We start from the raw sequence: 24,175 nt of genomic DNA on the forward strand, positions 1-24,175 counted from the left end.
ATAACAGCAACTCAAACCTCATTTTCATACATAAAATAACAAATTTTATTGAACATTTTGCTAGCCTTAAATTGAATACTCATGTAAACGCACTTTTATGATTTGGAAATAATTGATAGTGTGCCATCTTATAACATTACCAATATAAAGATTGGTAAAGAAAACGGGATTTGGTTCTTTGGTGAATCTTTTTCATGTTCTGGAGGATATTTTTCTGTAAAATTTTGATGCTGAACAATGGATTCCATTCCCAGAACGCATGAAGGTTCGTTTGTCATAAATTAAATTCTGGTATTTATGATTTGAATTATACTTTATTTTAAATTATTACCTGCGACTCTATTCATTTATGTAATTTAATTACCGAATATTTACAAATCCTTATCTAAATTCCTTTGATTAGATTCAGTAATAAAAAACAACACAAGTAAATTTGATATTTAAACATTTATTTGCTAATAGTTAATCTTAATTATTCTAGCTTTGCATTGTGTTAGATTCTTAGTAAATTTAATGTAATTTGTATTTGTATTGATCTATATAGATATTGAAGCACAAATACGAGAAATACAGTCAAAGAAAAAAGAAATTCAAAATGCATCTACTGAAAAGGACCAAGTGGGGTTAGGAAAGACTGGGTTTTATGATCAAGATATTTACGATGGGAGTAATAATAAATATGAAGGCTATGTTACATCTATTGCAGCTAATGATGAGATTGAGGTAATTTCATTTTTTACCATAATGGTTGTTTTTATTGAAACATAATAATAAATTATGAATTGTATTATTTTTTTTTTAAGGATGAGGACTATGAACCAACAACTTTTAGTACTAATAAAAGACCAGGCTATACTGCACCAGCAGCATTACTCAACGATGTTGCACAGGTATAATATTTTGAAAACAATATTATTCTCATTATTATTAATGTTGCTAATGGTATTAATAATTTTAATTCAATAATGTTTAATTTTTTTATGCTCCAGAGTGAAAAGGATTACGATCCTTTTGCGGATAGGCGACGACCCACCATAGCTGACAGAGAAGATGAATATAGGCAAAAAAGACGAAGAATGATTATATCTCCTGAGCGTGTCGATCCTTTTGCAGAAGGTTGGTATTTTTTTCTTCTTAAGTTAAGCAATTTGAAAACAAAACAGGTAATTAGATATTAAGTGTGTTTATATATTATTATCCTTGTTGATATTTTGGAGCAATATAATGAGTAAAAGAATAATAATTATATACTAAATAATAATGAAGATTAATTAATTAATAGAGTTAAATATAATTTTTCTTTTTTTAAACTAAGATCACTTAGTGCATAAAAGTGCTAATTATATTGCAACAAAATATGTGCACAATAAAGCTTCTATCACTGCAGTTTATAAAAAAACTAAGGTCATTTTAAATATATTTCTATATCTGGAAAAAAGTCAACTTGATTTTAATGTGCAAAAATGGAATTTAATTTAATAGATATTATTATTTTGTTCCAAATTATTAAATAGTCAAGTTGACTTTTTTTTAAATCATTTAATGGTACTACAAACTTGATTATGAAGTATCACAAGTTTCAATAACTGAATGACCATACTATCAATGTCTGTTTTGTATCATTTTTATCTTTATTAGAAAGTAATATAATGTAAAAGATGAACTTAAACTTGTATACAATTATGTTATTTAGTTTTCCAAATAATTAGTAACATAACTTAGCACGTTTTAAATAATTTATAAGCAAATATATGAAAATTTTATTTTCATTTATTCATAATATGATTTAATTTGTTTATTATACATATCACCCCAGACATAAAGTAATTGAATGTTTCACAAAATCAAAATTTTATATTAAATAGATAGACTTGTATATAGATGTTCAAAGAAGACATTAAATATAAATATATTGCAATAAAAGTTATTTTCAATATTAACAAATATTAGTATATTTATCTAGTCTGTTTTAATGAATACACATTGAGCAATATGTTTCTGTTGCTGTAGTATTACTAACTATAAGAACTGAGATAGAAGTTGTTTCAGATATCAAAAATATTATGTTTTATATTGTCTTTATATAAGTTTATAAAAGGCACAGATAAAAATAATGATCTTTTAGTATATACAGTCAACTAATTATAATCAGATCTAAATTAGTGAAGGTACAGATTATATGTTGCTTGCACAGTTATTTTCTAAAATATTTGGGTTTAGAATATTTATCTCAGTTATTATAACAGTTAATAGATTTAAAAACTTTTCATGCTTAGATTGTGGAAGGGTTAAGAAATAAATAAGACAGACTGGCTTGAGTGAAAAGAGTGAATGTGATTCTTTCAAATAAATACTAATGTTTACATTTTTTTCCAATCTTAGTGACGGTCTGCACATTTGGAATCATCTGCTTACCGAGGATACTATGTCGAAGGTTAAGCGAGATTGAATTGTCACAGAGCATTACAGTCACGTCGTATAAATGATACAATGAGACTTTTTTTTATATTCAATTATAATTTAATATATTTTCATGAGTTTCATTTTTCACAAATTTTTTATTTACTGTTTTGATTGCTTACACGTATAACATATATGGGTCGATAAATTCTCATTGTATCACACATTTCTCGTGAGGACATAAATATTGAAACATAGTATGAGTGGTTGGTGTGCAAATATTATTAATAACAAGAATGAGTTGATTTTTAGATGGCTAAAGTATTTTTCGATGTGGAAGACATGAGCAGGACAGTGCTCCCTATGGCACCAAATTTTCACGTACGTATGCTATATGCCATCTGCTGTTGCAACTCTCTCAAACCCGTTGCATAATTAACGCGATATTTTATTTACGATTTGTTGTTACATTTACTTTTGTAAAACATTTTTATTGTCACTTAATTTGATGATATATGCAACGTGGAAATGAGAGTCAATTCAGTAGTTTACTTAGAATATACTCAAATATTCTAGGGGCATTTTAACAATAAATATCATTATAATATCGCTAGGTATGTTCAGAAGTTTTTGAAAATTTAAGCATTCATTGAACAAATAACTAATGGTTACGCTCTGCGTGACTTTTGGTTCCTGATTACAGGTGGTAAGACGCCAGACATCGGTTCTAGGACATATACCGTGATTATGCGGGAACAGTTATTGAAAGGAGAAGAAACTGAGGTATATGATCAGCAATTTTAACACGTTCAACTTTTTCATTAATGTTTAAGTAAAAAATATTTAAGATAATATTTAAGATATTCACATAATATTTGTATTTATAGTTAAGAAAAAAATTAGCAGAAAAAGCCAAAGAGGGAACATTGAAAGCAAATGGTGAACCTAAACCTGCACCTAAGAAAAGAGGTCGTTGGGACCAAACAGATGATGCTCCAACACCTAAGAAACCATCTGGTACAACTGCAACACCAACATCATGGGACAATGCAGATGTAAGTAAATAGACACTTCTGAAACTAATTTTAACACGTGGGAAATAATAAAAATTATTACCTTTTAAAATGTCATTAGGTAACACCTGCTGCAATTAGGTGGGATGAAACGCCTGGCCATGGTAAAGGTGGAGAAACTCCTGGTGCAACACCAGGCGTAAGTACAAGAATGTGGGATGCTACTCCAGGACATGCAACGCCTGGTGCAGCTACTCCTGGTAGAGAAACTCCTTCTCATGAAAAAACTGTTTCAAGTCGTAGAAATCGTTGGGATGAGACGCCAAAAACTGAACGCGGTAAATATAAAATATATTTTATTAAGAAAATAGATAACAAATCAAGAATAAATACTTAAATAATAAATGTTTGTTTTATATATTAGAAACACCTGGTCATAGCAGTGGTTGGGCAGAGACTCCAAGAACAGATCGAGTTGCAGGAGATTTAATTCAGGAGACACCAACACCTTCTGCTAGCAAACGTCGAAGTCGATGGGATGAAACACCTTCAAATCAGACACCTGGGTCTATGACACCACAAACTCCAGCAACTCCTCTTACTACACCACATCAAACTTCAATTTTAACACCTAGTGGTGTAACACCAACAGGGCCTAAAGCTATGGGATTGGCAACTCCAACACCAGGACATTTAATGTCAATGACACCAGAACAGCTTCAAGCATATCGTTGGGAACGAGAAATCGATGAGAGAAATAGACCACTCTCAGACGATGAACTGGATGCCCTGTTCCCACCTGGATACAAAGTTTTGCAACCACCTGCGGGTAAATCATGCAAAATAAATGATTTTTAAAATTATGATTAAGAAATATTTAATTGTATCTTTTATAATATAGGATATATTCCAATTCGCACACCTGCAAGGAAACTCACTGCTACACCGACGCCTATTGCGGGCACACCACAAGGATTTTTCATTCAAACTGAAGATAAAACTGCGAAATTCGTAGACAATCAACCAAAAGGAAATTTGCCTTTTATGAAACCAGAAGACGCACAATATTTTGATAAGTTATTGGTCGATGTTGATGAAGAAACGCTTAGTCCTGAAGAACAGAAAGAGAGAAAGATAATGAAGCTACTATTAAAAATTAAAAATGGCACACCACCAATGAGGAAAGCTGCTTTAAGACAAATTACAGATAAAGCAAGAGAATTTGGCGCGGGTCCTTTATTTAATCAGATACTCCCTCTTCTTATGTCTCCTACACTTGAAGATCAAGAACGTCATCTTCTTGTGAAGGTTATTGATCGTATTCTTTATAAACTGGATGATTTAGTTAGACCCTACGTACATAAGGTAAGTTTATACACTGTATATAATATTTTAACAATTTTCTTTTAACGTTGATAAGTGTAAAAATATGATTTATTTTTAGATTTTGGTCGTTATTGAACCTTTACTTATTGATGAAGATTATTATGCTCGTGTCGAAGGTAGAGAAATTATCTCTAATTTAGCTAAAGCAGCTGGTTTGGCAACGATGATCTCGACTATGAGACCAGATATTGACAATATTGATGAATACGTTCGTAACACGACAGCCAGAGCATTCGCTGTGGTCGCATCAGCTCTAGGAATTCCTTCTTTGCTTCCATTTCTTAAAGCCGTGTGTCGCAGCAAAAAGTCATGGCAAGCTCGTCATACGGGTATCAAAATTGTACAACAGATTGCTATTCTTATGGGATGTGCTATATTACCACATTTGAAGAGTTTGGTTGAAATTATAGAACATGGTAATGTGAAACTACCTTTTAGGATTATTAAATAAAATTTCAAAAGATAATCAGAGATCATTGATTAATTTATAGGTCTCGTTGATGAGCAACAGAAAGTTCGTACTATCACTGCTTTAGCAATTGCTGCATTGGCAGAAGCAGCCACACCATATGGTATCGAGAGCTTTGACTCTGTTCTAAAACCGCTTTGGAAAGGTATTCGTACACATAGAGGAAAAGGTCTTGCTGCATTCTTAAAAGCTATTGGTTATTTAATTCCTCTTATGGACGCCGAATATGCCAATTATTATACTCGTGAGGTGATGTTAATTCTTATTCGTGAATTCCAGTCTCCTGATGAAGAAATGAAAAAGATTGTTCTGAAAGTAAGTACCTTAAGTTATAATAAATTATAACATATTAAATACATTACTATTACATTACAATATACTGTAGGTAGTGAAACAATGTTGTGGAACAGATGGTGTAGAAGCACAATACATTAAAGATGAAATCCTCCCACATTTCTTCAAACATTTTTGGAACCATCGAATGGCTTTAGATCGTAGAAATTACAGACAGGTATATATTACATAATATTAATAAGCATATTTACAATAAGTACAGAAAGCATTTTATAAATCTTAATTTTATAGCTTGTTGACACGACTGTAGAAATTGCAAATAAAGTTGGTGCATCAGAAATTATAAATCGTGTGGTAGACGATTTAAAAGATGAAAACGAACAGTATAGGAAGATGGTTATGGAAACCATTGAGAAAATAATGGGAAATTTGGGAGCCGCGGATGTTGATTCTCGTTTGGAAGAACAACTCATTGACGGTATTTTATATGCTTTCCAGGAACAAACAACAGAGGTTCGTAATATTTATAATTTTTATAAACAATTTCAAGTTTTACATATATTGTAATGAATTTATTATATTTGTTATATTTAACAGGATGTTGTAATGTTAAATGGTTTTGGAACTATTGTGAATACATTAGGAAAAAGAGTGAAAGCATACCTTCCACAAATTTGTGGAACAATTTTGTGGAGATTGAACAATAAATCTGCAAAAGTAAGACAACAAGCTGCTGACTTGATATCACGAATTGCCGTTGTCATGAAAACTTGTCAAGAGGTAAATTCATGTTTCATAAATTTTATTAAAATTTCATAAACCTAAATTTTAGTAGTATAAAATTATACTTACTTGTGTTATAGGAAAAACTAATGGGTCATTTAGGTGTCGTTCTTTATGAATATTTGGGAGAAGAGTACCCTGAGGTATTAGGAAGCATTTTGGGCGCATTGAAAGCTATTGTAAATGTCATAGGAATGACAAAAATGACACCACCTATTAAAGACTTACTACCACGTCTTACTCCTATTCTGAAGAACAGGCATGAAAAGGTCTGCATTATTTATACAAATATATTTACGTATACATTCAAAGATCTTGAAAAATATAAATAATTTATACCCAAACTTTTCTGTTTAGGTACAAGAAAATTGTATTGATCTTGTAGGTAGAATCGCAGACAGAGGACCCGAGTATGTATCCGCCAGAGAATGGATGAGAATATGCTTCGAACTTTTAGAATTGCTCAAAGCTCACAAGAAAGCGATTCGAAGAGCTACAGTAAATACATTTGGTTATATTGCCAAAGCAATAGGGTAAATATAAACTAAACATAGAAGATTTATAATATATTACATTTTAACATCATTTTGAACTTTTTATCTTTTTTTGTGCAGACCTCATGATGTATTAGCAACCCTCTTGAATAACTTAAAGGTACAGGAACGTCAAAATCGTGTATGCACTACAGTAGCCATAGCTATTGTAGCTGAAACCTGTAGTCCATTTACGGTACTTCCTGCTTTGATGAATGAATATAGAGTACCAGAACTAAACGTACAAAATGGTGTATTAAAGTCTTTATCCTTTTTGTTTGAATATATCGGAGAAATGGGAAAAGATTACATTTACGCTGTTAGTCCACTACTAGAAGATGCGCTCATGGACAGGTAAAAAGAGTATACAAAAACTTAATGTTTTAAATTAGAAACAATTGTATAATAATCCAGTTTAATATAACGTTATACAGAGATTTAGTGCACAGGCAAACTGCATGTGCTGCTATTAAACACATGGCACTGGGTGTTTATGGATTTGGTTGTGAAGACGCATTAATACATTTATTGAATCACGTATGGCCCAATGTTTTTGAAACTTCACCTCACTTGGTGCAAGCATTTATGGACGCTGTAGATGGTTTACGTGTTGCTCTTGGGCCAATTAAAATACTACAATACACTTTGCAGGTAAATCATTCAACACATTGTATTCAAGATATTAATATAATAGATATTTTCATGTTTTTACAGGGATTGTTCCATCCAGCACGAAAAGTACGAGATGTATATTGGAAAATTTATAATTCTCTTTATATAGGTGGACAAGATGCTCTTGTAGCTGGTTATCCTCGAATTATGAATGATCCAAAGAATCAGTATATTAGATACGAATTGGACTATGTTTTGTAATGATTTTAAAGTATATGTAAGAGATGTTGTATCATACATTTATATAATCTCCGTAGAAATTAGCATCTTTCGCTTATTATTGTTTATAAACCAGCTAAAATAATTGTATGTTCTTAAATGTGACGCAAAAGATATAGACAACAGTATTTATTTCTTGGACTTCTTTAAACAAATTATATATAAATTCTTCTAAATTAGAAATTGATTCTGATTACAAATTTGCATAAAAAGAGATATTTGTCAGTCCGTATATAAATAAAATGTTTCATATTCTAAACGATATTGAATTTATTTCGAAGCATTATTTCGCTTCAATATTTATTTAGTTGTTCCCTTAAATTTTATTATATTGTAGTAAAAGAGAAATATAATTATTTTAATTTTACGTAAGATATATTTTCTTCATTTACAATGTTAGAAAAGTTCATATAATTGTATATTTACATAAAAATAAAACAAAATGAACTGTATTCTTCATGAAAACAATATCATAATGAAAACACTAACTTGATTCTTTTTAAATATTTTATTTTTGAAACTTAATTTGTTAAACTACCAAATGAGACTAGTGGCAATTTATTTTTAAATATTTATTTGTAATTTTTAAGACAGTTTAATATTTTATAGTATATATTGTGTAAAACATTCACATACTGAACTTATGTATTTATATTACAATTTTTAAGTATCATTAGCGAATACAGTCGTGTTTGTTTTACATAATATTTGCTTCTTATCTATGAAACATTTATCATATTTTTTGTATAAAAATTGCGTGTGAAATGTCTGTACCTCCAAATAGATTTTTTTTTAAATTGGCATAAAGCATATATGTATACATATACATACGCATACATCACTGTTTCATGATATTTCTCAACTATTTATGAATTCAATACAATTCCTTTAAGTTCGGTTCTGACAAAAGTGCAATATATATTTTATGCATATTACTATTATATATACTTTCAAATCGGAAATCAAGCAAAATTTAAAAGCTAAGCTCTTAATATCGTTAACATAGTTAAATTATATATAAAGGCCATCTTTTTATCAAATAGCACTTTCAATAACGTATACATATATCCGTAAAGCAGTATAATAAGAATGAATATATCGTTTATAAATGTAACAAAGTAAGTAAAACTAGACTTTTTTCTACAATATTTCATTATAAAAAAATAATTGATTATGAGAAACACATAATACACATTAAAAAGTATATATCGTTTATAAAATTAAGATAATAATCTTCGTTTTAATGAATTTTAAACAATTCTTTTCAATGAATATCGTTATTTCAAAACAGTTTTTGACAAAGCGTCTAATGTTTTGTATTTATTAAAATATAGCCATAAACACAATAGAAGACTAATATAAGAAGAACAACCAACTAAAACAATATAACAAATTAAAACTTAATACGAATTATTATTATATCAATTATTTCGTAATAACATCTTGTATAAATCATTTGTTAAACAGAACTTTGGTTTAAGAAGTACATGGAACTATTAACTGATGTAACAGAAGCTGTTTCTGTGATGAAAACGCTAAGAGGAGCTGATTATAGAATCACACTGATACAACATGTACACTTTATAAAAATTTCGGGCTAAGTACTTATTCATATGCATGAATTTGTAAAAAGCAATATATAAATGTGACAAGCAACCCCTTGTTAGTTTTCTTTTTCTTTTTATATCATCTCAAGTTTATACGAATTTTACGACACATTAAACGGATGCTACCAATTTTAATTTGTATATAATACGAGACACTCTTTACAAAAACCTATCTGCAATCAAGTTTGTTAATAAAACTGCATTAACATAAGATGCAATTTCATAACTTATAAAAATTACATGTGATTCTATAAAACATGACTTTGCAATTTATAAGATACCTCTCAATAATTGTTTAAAATATTAATTAAGAGCATATCATTAAGTATTAAGTATTTATCTTTTCTTATGCCGTAAAAAATGAATAAGTAACGAAATATAACGAAAAATATTATTTATAGAGAAAAAATCGATAAATATCTCAAGCACGCGTAACTGTAACATACAATTTTTGATGAAAATTAAATATATCTCACTTGCATTCTTTTGAACTAAGAACGTTTCATTTCACACATACTACATGGAAATATATTCTCCGTTTATCTCTCGTTGTAGTGTGATAAAATTTACAATAGAATATCATATCTCGTATTCTTGATAACTTTGGTAAATGACTATAGAATGTGATGGCTGTCTCTCTCTCTCAGTCACTTCTACAATTAATAAGATTTTGATTACGCTAAGGAATTTTTAAAATATATGGAAGTCAATTTCAGCTACTTTCATTATTAAATATATATAATAAATTCTTTTTTGAAAATCAGCATACGTAATTTAATATCGCGGGTACAGAAAATAGCACTGTAGTATTATAATGGAACATTTCTTTTTTTTTTTTTCAAATCCTGTTGCATCTTATGTTCGTTAGGAAAAATTCTGTCTCAACTGTTAAAATTGTAATCTATAAAAAAATACATCGAAGATTATGTATGTTAGATTTCGCACGTTTGTATATACGACGTAAACGAAGATAGTCAAAAAACATGTTTCTCACTTGATATCATATATACGTTTAAGAAGTTTTTAATAGATGTTGAAATATCGTTATGAAATTCAAAAGGAAACGCATGTGATTAGAGTGATATGATCAAAAAAAAATTTCAATCAAAAAGGTGCAACGATTGCCGATGCTTCACCTCTACTTGTCGGCAACGAAGCACATTCATGCCATTTATTTAAATGGGGATCGTAACATTCAACTGTAGAAATCGTAATTTGCGTCCGAAAAAAATTGATTTCCTGACACTGTTCACCTCCTATAACATAAAGCCTATTATCGGCTGCCGCAATTGCAGGGTATGATCTACCCATATTCATAGGCGCAACGGTACTCCATTTGTTCTGAAATAAGAATAATATTATAACGTACAAAAGATTTAAATAACAACATTATAATATATAAAAAAATAAATCACCTTTTCAAAGGAATATCGTTCAACGGCCGTTAAAACTTCTTGATTTTTATTAGTACCACCGACAACGTAAATATATCCATCAAGAATAGTAATCCCCATTTGTGAACGCGCGGTAAGCATTGGAGCTAAATGAGTCCATTCTCTTGTTACTGGATTGTAACTCATTAAATCTTGACTATGCCTGTTATTATGCGTACAACCACCGACTACATACATTAATCCTAAATATGTTAAAATATAAGATCATATTCTATATCTTAATTCAAAAACAAAGGATTCTTTCTATAATTAAATTCATTCACCTTCATAAGCAACTACTCCCATGCTGAATCTCGGTTTAGGAAGTTGCCCATCAAGTGTCCAAGAATTAGTTATTGGATCATATATCTCTATCGATCCACCAATATCTTCACCCACCCAGCCACCAAATGCATATAAGCTATTATCCAAGGCACAAAGTCCAAATTCACACCTAGGTTCTTCCATACAGGCGATCGAAGTCCATACATTATCACGTGGGTCGTAACATTCACAATTAGCAATAATACATGATTCAAGTTCTCCACCAACAACGTAAACTTTACCATCTAATAGTGCGACCCCTGGTAATATTCGTCCTATTCCAATAGGTGTTACCTTACTCCATTCACTATAAAAGATATTATCATTTAATGATTTAACATGTAATATTTTATTGTTTAATCATTTAATATCTGCAAATTAATATTAAGTAGTATATATGGATGGAAATGTACCCGGTAAATATATCATATTTTTCGATTGTTTCATAAGTACTTTCAGCAGCTCTACCCCAACTACCTGCTGAATGTTCACGCCGTAATCCCCCAATCACTAAAATGTTTTTCTTAGCACAAAGTCTAGGTTGTGCGTGAAGAGGCACAAGACATCCTTTATTTGATACTAAATCCTTTTGTATAGATCTTAACGCAACGATGAGACTCGCGTCTTTACATTCCAAAATAACTCGTTCCAATCTCGCTAATGAACACAGCCGTAAACGTATATGGCTTAATATCTCAAATACGTAACATCTTCTTGTTGGTATATCATGAACAATCCAATTATATGCTGCTTGGAAGACCTAGTAGTATATCAAAAGATCATAATGTAAATAATATTTACTATTATTTGAACTATTAAGTTTACATTTTCAAGAGTATATACAGGATGTTTCGGAATGGATAGTACAAGCGGACATGGATGGATTCCTTATGAGAAGCAAATCGAAAATATAGAATAATAATACTTTGTTTGAGACTTAGTTTCTGTGAAAATTAAATTTGAAAATACTTTGCGTGCGTGAAACACTTGCCACACTTAGATTGCTCCATTCCTGTGCTTATAATCATGCAAAGATTAGCAATATCATGCTTGATTTTGGTAGAATGGTGACTTGGCCTATAAGATCACTGGATCATCACTGGATCATCACTGGATTATCACTGGACCACACAGGCATTTGAACTATGGATTCTAAATTTATTGACATTAGTTTATGTTTCCATGATTCGGAGAGTAACAACTTTTTTAAAGTAAAATAAACGACAATTTCAATAATTTCTTTATTAATATAAGTCTTAATTCTGCTAAAACATAGTATTAGTCAATATCCTTCATAATATGGTCAAAATAGTAACATATAATGCAATTAGTTAAGTCAAAAACGTTACAAGTACCCGCGTACACGAAAAATTTTAGAACTTAATTTTCTGGAAAAGGAGGCCACAAACAAAAAATCATTTTTTTATATTTTCGACTTTTGTAGAGAATCTCTTCCCATGCCCAGTTGTACTACCCGTTCCAAAACAGTTTATATAAGTACAAACAGTACAAACCTGGAATTCAGTATCAATATGAATATAATCACTACTGAGAAAATGAACAAGATGTTCTTTTGGCAGATCCAAAAATTCTTCCTCTTGAGATACTTGAGGAAAATTGACTTGTATAAAGCGTAGGGCAGTTTCCAAAAGATCTAATCTGTTATGAGCTTCTGCAAATCTATTTAATATAAATATTTTAGGAAATAGTCCTTTATAATAATCTAGGTATATCTGACAAACCTACAATTTAAAGAATGTATATTTTGCTTAGTCTTACTCATCTCACCTATAAATCCCAAGGGCATTTGAATAATGCAGTTGCTGTTTCAAGTAAGTAATGCAACCAAACACTACTTCATCTAATTCTAGCATATCAGCAGCTGCAAATAATTCTTGAACATTGTCCTGGGTAATATCAACATTCCCAGAGTAAATGAAATCCACCAAGAGGGAAAGTATATTAGCTGATACTGAATGAATTTCTACTAATTCCTGTTGTTCTTCCACCAAACCACCAGTGAACATAGCATTAAAATAAGCACTTCCTGCTGCTAAAACCGATCTGTGTGCTCTAATAATGCTTCCACCAGCGACCAGGCCTACATCACTAAACTGATTTTTTAGTCTTTGAGTATTTAAATTCCTTAAAACCTTCGGAGCATATTCCCCCACAGCATAAACGGTATTGGAAACATCAGAAGTTTGTTTTACTGGTTGTGTTGCAAAACCCATATTATTACAGTTATGGCCATTCTTTATTGGTGGCACTGCACCATCCGCCATGAAACTATCAAGTTGTCCTTTATCTGCAGTTCCTAATAAAACAATTATCTCCTTTGTGCGATCATAATTTTTATTTGAATATTTCATAAAAATAATTCTTCTTAATTTTATATAATTTTACAATGTACTTTTTGGATTTACAATTAATTTATTATAAAGTAGGAGATTGTTAGTTTTTAAATATTATTAAAAATTTAAGTCATCTAAAATCTAATATAAGGAAAATAAAAAATATGACACATAATGGCAACTAGATTTTAATCGAATAGGATCGTTATTACATTTACGTACTAATTATATTACTTCAGGAAATACAGTGACTTAAACAATTCAATTAATTAAAAAATGATATATAGTATATACTTACGACATATACGCGAAAGCACCTTATAGACGCTTTGAAACGATTTTGTATTATTTTTCCCTTTTAAACGCATCACTACAACCACATTTTCACGTAATTTTATTGCTTGATACCGCTCTTTATTTGGTTCATCCCTTTCTTGATTCCACCAATTATTCACTAATTCGGTAATAAGAAATCTGACATATGTCAAATAACCTATTTAATGCATGAAAGTAGCTACAAAAGAATCACTAATAAGAACGGTATATAAGACGTTTACGAAACAATTTACGAACATCAACAAAGATAACATGAGCTTGAACCTCTTCTAAACATAAGACTACATATATATACTCTACTTGTAACTGAATAAGAACACCGACTTTTTCTTTATTTCTATATATCAAAACTAAAGCTTCTTATTCACTCATTCTACTCGTTCGATTTTGGTAATTCAATTATAAGTTCATTGCCTTTCAGTTATACCAACAATATAATAAGAGTTATCCTATAAACATAATCAACATATATATGTTTAATTATCTTTATGTTTATTTATTATCTATATGTTTATTTAATCTTTGTTCTCACACAAATATAATTTTACATACATATCGTTCAATAAGTAAATACTTTAATGTTTTTCAGATCAGCTAATTCAATATTTGTAGTGGTACGAATGATATTTTACCTATAGCTCCATTCATTATGAACAGGAAGTATAAATCATCTTGCTATACTCAAAATTAGGTTCCAGGTATCATAGCTTCAAAATACGATATTTATAAATTGTTGTTTTCATTTTTCATATATACATATATTATTTAAAAGAATATTCATTTAGTTTCATTAGTGATTTAACATGTTGACTATGTCAAGAAGAAGGAAAACCCCATCGAAATTAAAGGTAACCCTAGTTTCGTACCACATTTTTAATGAATAGGAATACAAAAATTTCCTAACCTTATTTTTATTTACAGAGCATTGGTAATCACGATGAATTTTTAAATCGTATATCGAAATCACTTTACTATTCGAAATTACCAGTGACTGATTGCCTCAGTTTACCTGTTACTGGTTAGTATCAATAATTTTAAAAATATTTATTGGCATGTTCGGTCTACTTAAATTATATTAATTAAATTGTATAATTTCTAATTAATCTAATATAATAGCCTTAATAAGTTATTTAACTAAAAAATAATGTATTATTTTCTGATAAGCTATATATTATTATATTTTAGCTATGTGACATAAATCTATAAATTGTTGTAATACTTAAGCAAAACTTCTACATTTTAATATTATTACACAAACGATTAAATATTTTTCATCATTAATGATTATATAATTAAACTTTATTCTTAGAATTGGCAGCAGAGTTGTTTACTGAAGTAAAAGGTGGTTATACACTTGAAAGATTAGATGTGGAAGAGGCTAGCAGAATATCTAGAAATGCATGTGTTTCGCCATGTTCCCTTGTTTTAGCATTACTGTACTTGGAAAGATTGAAAGATTGTAATCCAGAATATCTTCAACAAGTGGCACCTTCAGAGCTCTTCCTTGTTACCTTGGTATTATGTTTGTCTCAAATAAGATTAAATTAACTGTTGAGAATTATTATAAAATATATTGTTTTTTATTCTACAGATGGTGGCTAGTAAATTTTTAAATGACGAAGGAGAAGATGATGAAGTTTTCAATAGTGAGTGGGCACTATCAGGTGATCTGACTATATTACAAATAAATCAGTTAGAGAAAGACTTTCTCAAAGCTATTGTAAGTAAATTAAATATACTACTGAATTTATGATGTATGTTATTAATAAGAAATCTTACCAATTATACAGGATTGGACTGTTTTTGTTCATAATCAAGAATTTTGGGAAAGACTACAGAAATTGGAGAAAGATGTAGCTTACAGAGAAGCACAGAAAAGAGGCTGGTTTTCATATACAGAATTAACTTGTCTAATGAATTCAATGCAATTAATAGCAGTAGCACAAGCTGTAGTAAATATATCAACCATTTGTTTGGCAACATATACTGCAGGAGTAATTACTCTTTTAGGCTCTGCCTTAGTTGCGAGCTACCTTCCAGGGACAGTACTTAGTCCAAGGCAAATAAATAATTCTACAGATATGAAAACAGATTTTAATCCAGTAATGGATATAACCTCATCGCCAATTGAAATTGAAAGTATTTTATCAGAAGATATTTTAATTGATGATTTTATATATACATCCTTAAGTTGCAATCGATCTCAAGAAAATTGTGAATATATTAGAATAAATGAAGCTACTAATGCAAATTGGAAATGGTGGTTGAATTCTATGATGATATGGCTATCGGAATATTCAAGTTTAGAGTCGACAAAAACATTGCGTACAGCAAACGATAAAACCGAATATGCAGACACGTCAATGACAACAAAATTTTTATTCGACATTACTATGTCAGATGAACCTTTTATAAAATTTTGGAAACAAATATTAGGGAGTGATTTGGAAATTCTTCTGCACGACTGGAGATATTACGCGAACTGCGTTACAAAATTGACACTCGATCATCAGCATTGAATATTACATATCAAAATCTTAAAAATTTAACAGGATATATTGTCTATATTAGAAGAGATTTCAAAAAAGTATATATATATATTTTTTTTACTAACCTGTAACTGACAAAAAAAATTTCTTTACTAACAAATCATTTTTTCAATAAAGAATATGAAATATGGAGGCATTAGTTTTTTCTTAATTATAACAACCTTTAGGATATAAGCTCTACAAACAGATCTAAATAATAAAAAGAAAAATAATAATGTCAAAATATAAGACACAGGATAATCTATCTGTTACTACTACTATTTATACGGTTTTGACAATACATTTACAATTTCTTTATACATTAAATACATTCATTGTACAGAAATTACACAATATTACATAAATGCTATGATTGTCATAAATTAATGTTGCAATTAATTACGAAACTTGGTCTTGAATATATCGTAGGTTGATAACTTTTTCTCTACTATTGTACGTCAATTTACTATAAAAAGTAAATATTGTAATAATGATAAAAGTTTTTAAGCGTTTAATATTTATAATATCAACCACCGTTATGAAAGTAGGAAAAAATAGGAATAGGTGTCATCCCGATAATGCAGCCAATTGTAACTCCAATAACACGTCCCTGGATTATTAAAAATAACTTTCTTATTTGTTGTAAATACTTAATTGAAACGTAATGTAAAAGAGAATGTATCATACCAAATTAGCGGCTGCTTTTGTTCTATGTAGATTTAACTGCATGGGAGTAAGTTTTGGTGCTTTAAAACCAACACTTTGAGCAAAACGTTCTACATAATGTACAGACCCAATTCCTATTATATCAGATATCGTATTTCCTAACGCGGCAGCTGCCATAGTCGATATTGGAAATTTTTTATTCAATATTATTTCAATTTGATCACCCTGAAATGACAACATTACAAACTCGAACATACATAATATACATCCGTAATACATACAGCAACAATCATGATGAAGTTGTCAAGAAAGCCAAAGCCAATAAATGGAATTGCATTTGAAATTGCAACTGTAAGAATGTTATATATCATTATATAATATTAATTAAACATCTTTCACAATAACAAGTTCAACAAATTATTATATTTTGTTACATAGATTATTTTAGTAAATACTTAAAATTGAATTTTTATGTTTCTTAAATATATTTTGCTGAATGTTAATATTTAAAATTCATACCTAATACTAGATCTTTTGTAGTTGGTTCTGGAACAATTTCAGCTGCAAGAGGAAAACGTAAAATGTAAATGTGTGTCTTTTTATAACATGATATAATAATAACTAATTAATAAGTAACTATGAAAGAAGGTTCATGCATTCATTTCTTTGTTTAATAACTTTATAAGTGATAGGGAAGTTATTAAAGATTAGTATGAAATGATAACATTATATAATTTATATGAGGAATATTTACTATAATTATTAATTATCTAACAACAAATAAAAGAAAATCTATAGGATAAGTAATTAATTAATTAAGTACACAAGATTCTGAAAAGCAAAATTTTATTCAAATAAAAGTACATTTTTTTTTATCTAAAAAGTACTTACATTAAAGTTTGCTACATATATACTAAATATACCTGTATTCTGTGTAAAATTAAGTATTCTGTTTTAGAATATGTTCTACAATATGAAAGGAACATTTAGCATGCAAAAACATGAAACATTCCACATCAAAATTTAGTGGAAGTAGCAAAAATTAAATTGTAAAAATATTTTAACATGATTTTTTTTTATATAATGAAAATTTCTAAAATTATTTACCTAAATGTTCAACTTATTTTTATACAGGTATCTGGCTGCATTCATTATGTTCATTGTTGAATTAATGGATGAAACTCATTATAAAGTTCTTGTAAAAAATATGCTTTTTTCAAAGTGTTCAACATCTTAAATCATAAATGTATCAAAGTTACTTAATGAAATTATGAGAGCTATTATTTAAAAATAGCATATATTTGTTTAAAAAAATGTGAAATGTATAAGAAAAATTGTGTTAAGAAATGTTTCTTTATAATATTTGTAAATATTTATCATAATATATTGTTTAAAAAGAGTATAATATAAAAACATAACTTAAATAGTTTTAATTGCCCTTAAGCTACCATATAGCATTATGTATATTGTGTTAAAAACAATAGTAAGTATGTACATGTAATGTAATATATTACCTAAGTGTGGCTCTGTAGTTGTCTTTTTAAAACATCCAGAAAGTTCAGTTAGAATAGAAGAAGTAAGTAAAAGAATTAAAACACAATTAAAACATAGTTGCATATAAAATACTAGTTTAGTGCATATTAAAATAAACTTACAAATTGATGTCCATGTAGAATGCAATGGAAGAAAATTTTTTATACTGTTAAAGAATAATGAAAATTGCACTGAATCATAATATGATAATAATAAATATTTTCACCTTTGAAATTCAGATCATTAATATAAAAAAAAGTTAAATCTTAGTAATATAGAATTCTATTATTGCAATTTACTTTAGCAGTGATGCAAAAGCTATTATATTTCATTTTAAAATTATAAATTGTTAATTACTGATCATTACAAAAATTAAATAATGTTCTTAAGCCCCTACCATACTTGCGCATAAACCAATCTTCTGGTACAGGACAATAAGTGCCTGTAGGATCCATATCCCCTAATGATATTTTGCTAGGCCGTCCAAGTTTATTACACCATCGAAAAGCAGCTAATTGGTCTTAAAGGAATAAAAGAATAATTCTCATAAATGTTGTATAAGCAAAATTCATTCATACACTATTCATCAGATTTATAAAAAATAATTCTATTTTGGTGGTAAATAAACTGCAGATTTTTATGCATTTATGAAAAATTAAAAAATATAAAAGTGCATAAAATGCACATCATATGTAAAAATATATAAAATAACCGAAATAGAATACTTCTATAATATTTCATTTGCAAAACAATTGTTTACCTACCTTCTTAATTATATTTATAGAAATATGAATTTACATAAATATCCGCAGTCTAATGATAATTTGTAGAAAAAATAATTACCTTGATATCCAGCTCTATCCTCTTCCGATTTACATTCTTCAAGAACTTTTAAAAAAAGATCTCGTTCTTCCGAGGTAAGCTTAGAGGCTACTTCTTTCGCCTTTTCCTTCGTTAAGGATTCAGGAAAATTTATTTTGCTTCCCGCGCTATAACATGTCCTCGGTATACTCCACGTATCAACAAGAAACGAAAATAAAGAATGCTTTCCTAACAGAAAATTATCCACGCAACACAATTTTTGACGACTGTGATAAAATCGCGATATATTTCTACTAAAATACATAATTTCTCGTGGGATAAATACTGTTTGACTAGTTAAAGTTGCAAGCACCGTACACATCTTTACGAAAACGAATATTCCCTTCCCTTTACGATATTTTAAATCAAATTTACGTGATTACGAAGACATGTATAGTACTAACACCTAAAATCAATAATTGTGTTTGTTTAGTAATGATAAAGATACACTATGCTATTAAACATTTAAAGATACATACACGTCCGCATATCTTGAGTTACATAGATACACTGGCAATGACTCAATTTTACGTCATCGTGAAACCACGTATTTAATAATGTCTTAAACATCAAAAAATGAAATCGAAAAAACATCATTGATAAGTTTCAGTTATCTTAATCAGTTAATAATACTTTATTTTTGTTTTTCAAATATTTAATCTTTCAATTTTGTAACATCCGTAGTAACATAAAAAAATTATTACATATAAAAAACAACTTGCAATAATTTTATAATTAGATGTTAAATATTTGCAATATATATATTATCATATACCAGATATGTATATTAGAATATATATTACTTCAAGTGTAAGTAGCTTCTTAAGAATATTATATATATAATATTATAGTTTATACAGTCTTGACTTGAGAAAAATTTACAAATCAGAAAAAGGAATACGTTTAAGGAGCGCTTTTATTTATAAATTATACAATATTGTCATTAATTATTTATTAGTTTAATATTATTCTACGTCATCTTTCTAATCGCACTGTTTTAATACATGGCCTTCCATATCTACGTTTAGCTTCATCAAGGAAGGCATTTTCCATTTGTCTCACGATTTCGTTAAAAAATAGATTCGACAAATGCGAATGAATTAGTGATTTAAATTCAAATGACAGAGAAAAATCAATGACGCAAGTTTGTGCATTATTTTTTAATCCCGGACTGAAAAGCCATAATGTATTTAAATGATTAAATAATCTACCATCTGTGCATTCAGCTTTTACGAAACGCGGCCGCTTTGTTGTCACTTTTGATGTATAACTTTCATTTATAGGTGGAAATCCTATTACTAAGTTCGCTTTGAGCATATCATCACTTTTGAATATAACGTCAGACTTTTTACAAAATGGTACAAAATCTTTATAATTTCGCACGTCAGCTACGACATCGTATATTTGTTCCATTGAGAACCTGCATATATAAAGAACTTCGTCATAATATTTTTTGTTCCTTCGTGAGGTACCGATGAATTTAAAATTGACAATTCTTCAACTGAGGAAACTCACCCTACTAATTTACGACCTTCATATTCTTTTGTTCTCGCAATCGTATATATTCTTCCTATATATTGTTTGCTAATTTTTTGCTTATTTTGAAGAACAACATTTTCAAGCAATAAAATTGGTCTGAAAATGATATTGATACTTTTATCATAGAAATTAATTAGAAAATTTAAAAAAATTTCTTGATTATGCATTTAAATGAATCACCGAAAAAAATATTATTTTATTATTCTTTAATAATAAAAACAAATTTTATATTTTATTTTAACAATTATAACACATTGTTACTTACATAATATTATTAAAAGAATAGTTTTAAAATTATGAGAAAATATATATGCGATATATAAAATGATAATGACTATTGTTTAAGTTTCTAAAAATATAACAGTTATCGAAATATTTAGGAACGCTTGCAAGTGAAATGTACAAATATTAGTTAGGTTATGTATTATAATAATTTGTTTCATATTATAAATTTCCTTTTTTTATGATTATTATATTTAATATGTACTATATAATTTAGTATCTACGATTATTTTAAAAAATTATCTTAATAATGGTAATTTAGGAAATAGAATACACATATGAAACATAACCTAAATAAATGAGCAGTATACAGTTTATACTGAATGGAGTATTTAAAATAAGTAGATACAAAAGATATGTTACCTATACATGATGGTACAAGTTGATAATTCCACTGCATATAACATACATTAATAAAATTTATATACACAGACATATATACATCATATTTTTATATGCATGAAAAAACTTCGAATGTTATCATTTTTTACAAATACATTTCGTTGGTTTTTGTCTAATTTTAAGCATTTCATCCAATTAAGATATATTTTATATTATCTATGTTTAAAAGTACGAATAAATTTTTTGAATTATTCAAAGTGAAATTACATAAATAACTGATAAGAAGCATATAGATACACCTAAAAATAATAGATGATATTTATAATTAAATGTCAATGAGTAGTATATAATGTATAACAAATTTAGTTAATATAATAAAATGAATCCATATTTTAATCTAGTATATTAATTATATTACACAAAATATATTTGGGAGTTGTGTAATGCAGATGTTATCAACAAATAAAATTTTTTTAATTTTAAGCAATTCTATTGAGTAACTCCTTGCGTGTCATTGATATTGATATGAAATTTGACAGTGGGTTAAAACAGATTTCTACTCAAGCAACGATCATAGAAAGGTTGGTACATCCTCACGTGTGTAGCTTACATAACACAGGTACCGCAAACGTCTTCATCCTAATTCATTTTTAAAAAATGGCTGGTATTACACCGCAGGCTTGCAAAAATGCACTTCGGCAAGTAAGTATCGATAAAACTCATATTGATAATTAAATAATCACACTTCCTTAGTTATAGATTCTTTTTCTTCTTATATTGCAAAGTGTTGTGCAAACCTACAATAAAACCTAACTTTAATCTATCGCATCACCGATGTCAATTCCATTGTTTTTTTCGTTTATATATTTTGACATTTATACTTAAACATTGAGAACAATGTTACAACAATGAGAACAATAATTAATTAAATAATGTTACGCGATGCTTTTGTCCGACCCATTATTTTGTTTTTTATTTAATTTAATGTAATAATAGGACAAACTGTCAGTATATAATTATAGTTTCTTACTTTATTAATAAATAATTTTTTATTGTCGATAAATTCTTTATTGGCAAATATTCAAATAGAACGTATTCAATTAAATAAATATTCCGTTAAATGTATTATTATATTTGTGAGAAAATTTCGTAACTGTAATTGGCACGTAATCAATAGTATAAGATTAAATACATCTATCTAATTAAATCAAAAACGATAACACTATTTTATACAATAATTCATATTAACTAGCTATTTTTATTTAAATTCACTATTATATTAGTCTTCATTGATTTAGGTTAGAAGATTTCATATTTCTGCAAATCAAAATGCTGCAGCCAAATTAAAAACCTTTGCTGTGTATCGTTGGAATCCAGATAAGCCAGATGAAAAGCCATATATGCAAGAATATAAAGTGGATTTAAACACGTAAAATTATTTAAAAATTTTTTTTATGATTATTATTATTAGTATTATTTTAATTCAAACTATGTTATAGCTGTGGCCCTATGATATTGGATGCATTAATTAAAATTAAAAATGAAATTGACCCAACTTTAACTTTCCGTCGTTCTTGCCGTGAAGGCATTTGTGGTTCTTGTGCTATGAACATTGGTGGTACAAATACATTGGCATGTATAAGGTATATACTAATTACCTTCATTGAAAAATTTTCAATAATAACACAAAGTTAGATTTAAAATATAAACCCTGATTGGTGTTATTTCAGCAAAATTGATACCGATACAAATTCAACTAGTAAGATTTATCCTCTACCACATATGTATATCGTAAAAGACTTAGTGCCAGATCTAAATAACTTTTATAACCAGTATAAAAGTATACAACCATGGTTGCAACATGGTGATGGACAGGAAAGTGGTTCAAAGCAATATTTGCAGAGTGTTGAAGACCGTAAAAAATTGGTAATTAAATATTATAATTGTTAATGGAATTTTATATTTTTTATTCTAATGCAATAATGTGTAGTAATTAGTAATAGTGCAATAAAATATAATTTTTTGTGATATAGGATGGTCTCTATGAATGCATCTTATGTGCTTGCTGTAGTACCTCTTGCCCATCATATTGGTGGAATGGTGATAAGTACTTAGGACCTGCTGTGCTTATGCAGGCTTACAGATGGATTATTGATTCGCGTGATACCAAAGCAAAGGAACGTCTCGAAAAAATGCGAGACCCATTTTCAGTATATCGTTGTCACACTATTATGAATTGTACTCGTACTTGTCCAAAGGTAATTTTAAATGACCTAAAAAATATAATTCTTCAGTGTAAAATTAATATGTTTTTTTTAAAGGGTCTGAATCCTGGCAAAGCTATTGCAGAAATAAAGAAATTATTAGCCAATATTAGTGAGAAACAAAAACCTGGCATTGATGCTGCTGTATAAGTGAAAAATGAAAATGAAATTAGTCAATCATATGTACTTTTCGTTCATTATAATTAAATATGAAAATATGTTTGATTAAATGAAAACGAATAAACATAGTTAATTTAAATTATTTAATAAAATAATATATAGTTGAAGTCAAATTTTTCATAAACATCGAATGTGGTTTACTGTAAATAAAAATTCC

At 28.5% G+C, this 24,175-nt stretch overlaps 6 protein-coding genes across 8 annotated transcripts; 3 read left to right on the plus strand and 3 right to left on the minus strand.

Annotated features, from left to right (window-relative positions):
* The first annotated feature begins 104 nt into the window (after window positions 1–104).
* On the plus strand, window positions 105–8,028 carry LOC100650395 (splicing factor 3B subunit 1). Of its 3 annotated transcripts, XM_003394535.4 has the most exons (19): window positions 105–265; window positions 545–723; window positions 804–890; window positions 990–1,116; window positions 3,104–3,183; window positions 3,288–3,455; window positions 3,535–3,751; window positions 3,838–4,242; window positions 4,315–4,778; window positions 4,858–5,215; window positions 5,291–5,583; window positions 5,654–5,779; window positions 5,854–6,075; window positions 6,160–6,342; window positions 6,426–6,614; window positions 6,703–6,878; window positions 6,960–7,232; window positions 7,313–7,529; window positions 7,593–8,028. In XM_003394535.4, exons 1-19 carry the CDS (start codon window positions 238–240, stop codon window positions 7,749–7,751), a joined length of 3,951 nt encoding a protein of 1,316 aa, XP_003394583.1. In that variant the 5' UTR covers window positions 105–237; the 3' UTR covers window positions 7,752–8,028. The 3 variants fall into 3 exon arrangements, with proteins under 3 accessions (XP_003394583.1, XP_048270558.1, XP_020724125.1); XM_048414601.1 differs by lacking the exons at window positions 105–265; window positions 545–723; window positions 804–890; window positions 990–1,116 and adding exons at window positions 1,767–2,434; window positions 2,713–2,781; XM_020868466.2 differs by lacking the exons at window positions 105–265; window positions 545–723; window positions 804–890; window positions 990–1,116 and adding an exon at window positions 1,768–2,781.
* A 298-nt stretch (window positions 8,029–8,326) lies between these two features.
* On the minus strand, window positions 8,327–14,231 carry LOC100650635 (actin-binding protein IPP). Its single transcript, XM_003394537.4, has 7 exons — window positions 13,786–14,231; window positions 12,922–13,450; window positions 12,648–12,813; window positions 11,547–11,893; window positions 11,094–11,440; window positions 10,792–11,012; window positions 8,327–10,717 (listed from the first exon to the last, which is right to left on the minus strand). Exons 1-7 carry the CDS (start codon window positions 13,853–13,855, stop codon window positions 10,481–10,483), a joined length of 1,917 nt encoding a protein of 638 aa, XP_003394585.1. The 5' UTR covers window positions 13,856–14,231; the 3' UTR covers window positions 8,327–10,480.
* Window positions 14,232–14,460: 229 nt separating this feature from the next.
* LOC100650877 (protein CNPPD1) lies at window positions 14,461–16,504 on the plus strand. The gene is made up of 5 exons (XM_003394539.4): window positions 14,461–14,671; window positions 14,745–14,841; window positions 15,133–15,338; window positions 15,415–15,543; window positions 15,614–16,504. Exons 1-5 carry the CDS (start codon window positions 14,627–14,629, stop codon window positions 16,340–16,342), a joined length of 1,206 nt encoding a protein of 401 aa, XP_003394587.2. The 5' UTR covers window positions 14,461–14,626; the 3' UTR covers window positions 16,343–16,504.
* Window positions 16,505–16,614: 110 nt separating this feature from the next.
* LOC100650998 lies at window positions 16,615–20,026 on the minus strand. Its single transcript, XM_048404251.1, is given in 10 exon segments — window positions 16,615–16,961; window positions 17,039–17,242; window positions 17,299–17,366; window positions 17,537–17,578; window positions 18,532–18,553; window positions 18,673–18,688; window positions 18,690–18,716; window positions 18,953–19,070; window positions 19,394–19,817; window positions 19,891–20,026. Coding segments are annotated over 9 exon segments (921 nt in total). The 5' UTR covers window positions 19,734–19,817; window positions 19,891–20,026; the 3' UTR covers window positions 16,615–16,877.
* A 283-nt stretch (window positions 20,027–20,309) lies between these two features.
* LOC100651122 (coenzyme Q-binding protein COQ10 homolog B, mitochondrial) lies at window positions 20,310–22,134 on the minus strand. Its single transcript, XM_012321150.3, has 4 exons — window positions 21,993–22,134; window positions 21,596–21,873; window positions 20,927–21,046; window positions 20,310–20,831 (listed from the first exon to the last, which is right to left on the minus strand). Exons 2-4 carry the CDS (start codon window positions 21,637–21,639, stop codon window positions 20,387–20,389), a joined length of 609 nt encoding a protein of 202 aa, XP_012176540.1. The 5' UTR covers window positions 21,640–21,873; window positions 21,993–22,134; the 3' UTR covers window positions 20,310–20,386.
* Window positions 22,119–24,097, plus strand: LOC100650758 (succinate dehydrogenase [ubiquinone] iron-sulfur subunit, mitochondrial). Its single transcript, XM_003394538.4, has 6 exons — window positions 22,119–22,276; window positions 22,873–23,003; window positions 23,074–23,217; window positions 23,305–23,500; window positions 23,608–23,832; window positions 23,896–24,097. The coding sequence occupies exons 1-6, from the start codon at window positions 22,232–22,234 to the stop codon at window positions 23,986–23,988; spliced, it is 834 nt and encodes a 277-aa protein (XP_003394586.1). The 5' UTR covers window positions 22,119–22,231; the 3' UTR covers window positions 23,989–24,097.
* Window positions 24,098–24,175: the final 78 nt, after the last annotated feature.

This window comes from Bombus terrestris, chromosome 3 (assembly GCF_910591885.1).
Source record: "Bombus terrestris chromosome 3, iyBomTerr1.2, whole genome shotgun sequence".
Classification (NCBI taxonomy): domain Eukaryota; kingdom Metazoa; phylum Arthropoda; class Insecta; order Hymenoptera; family Apidae; genus Bombus; species Bombus terrestris.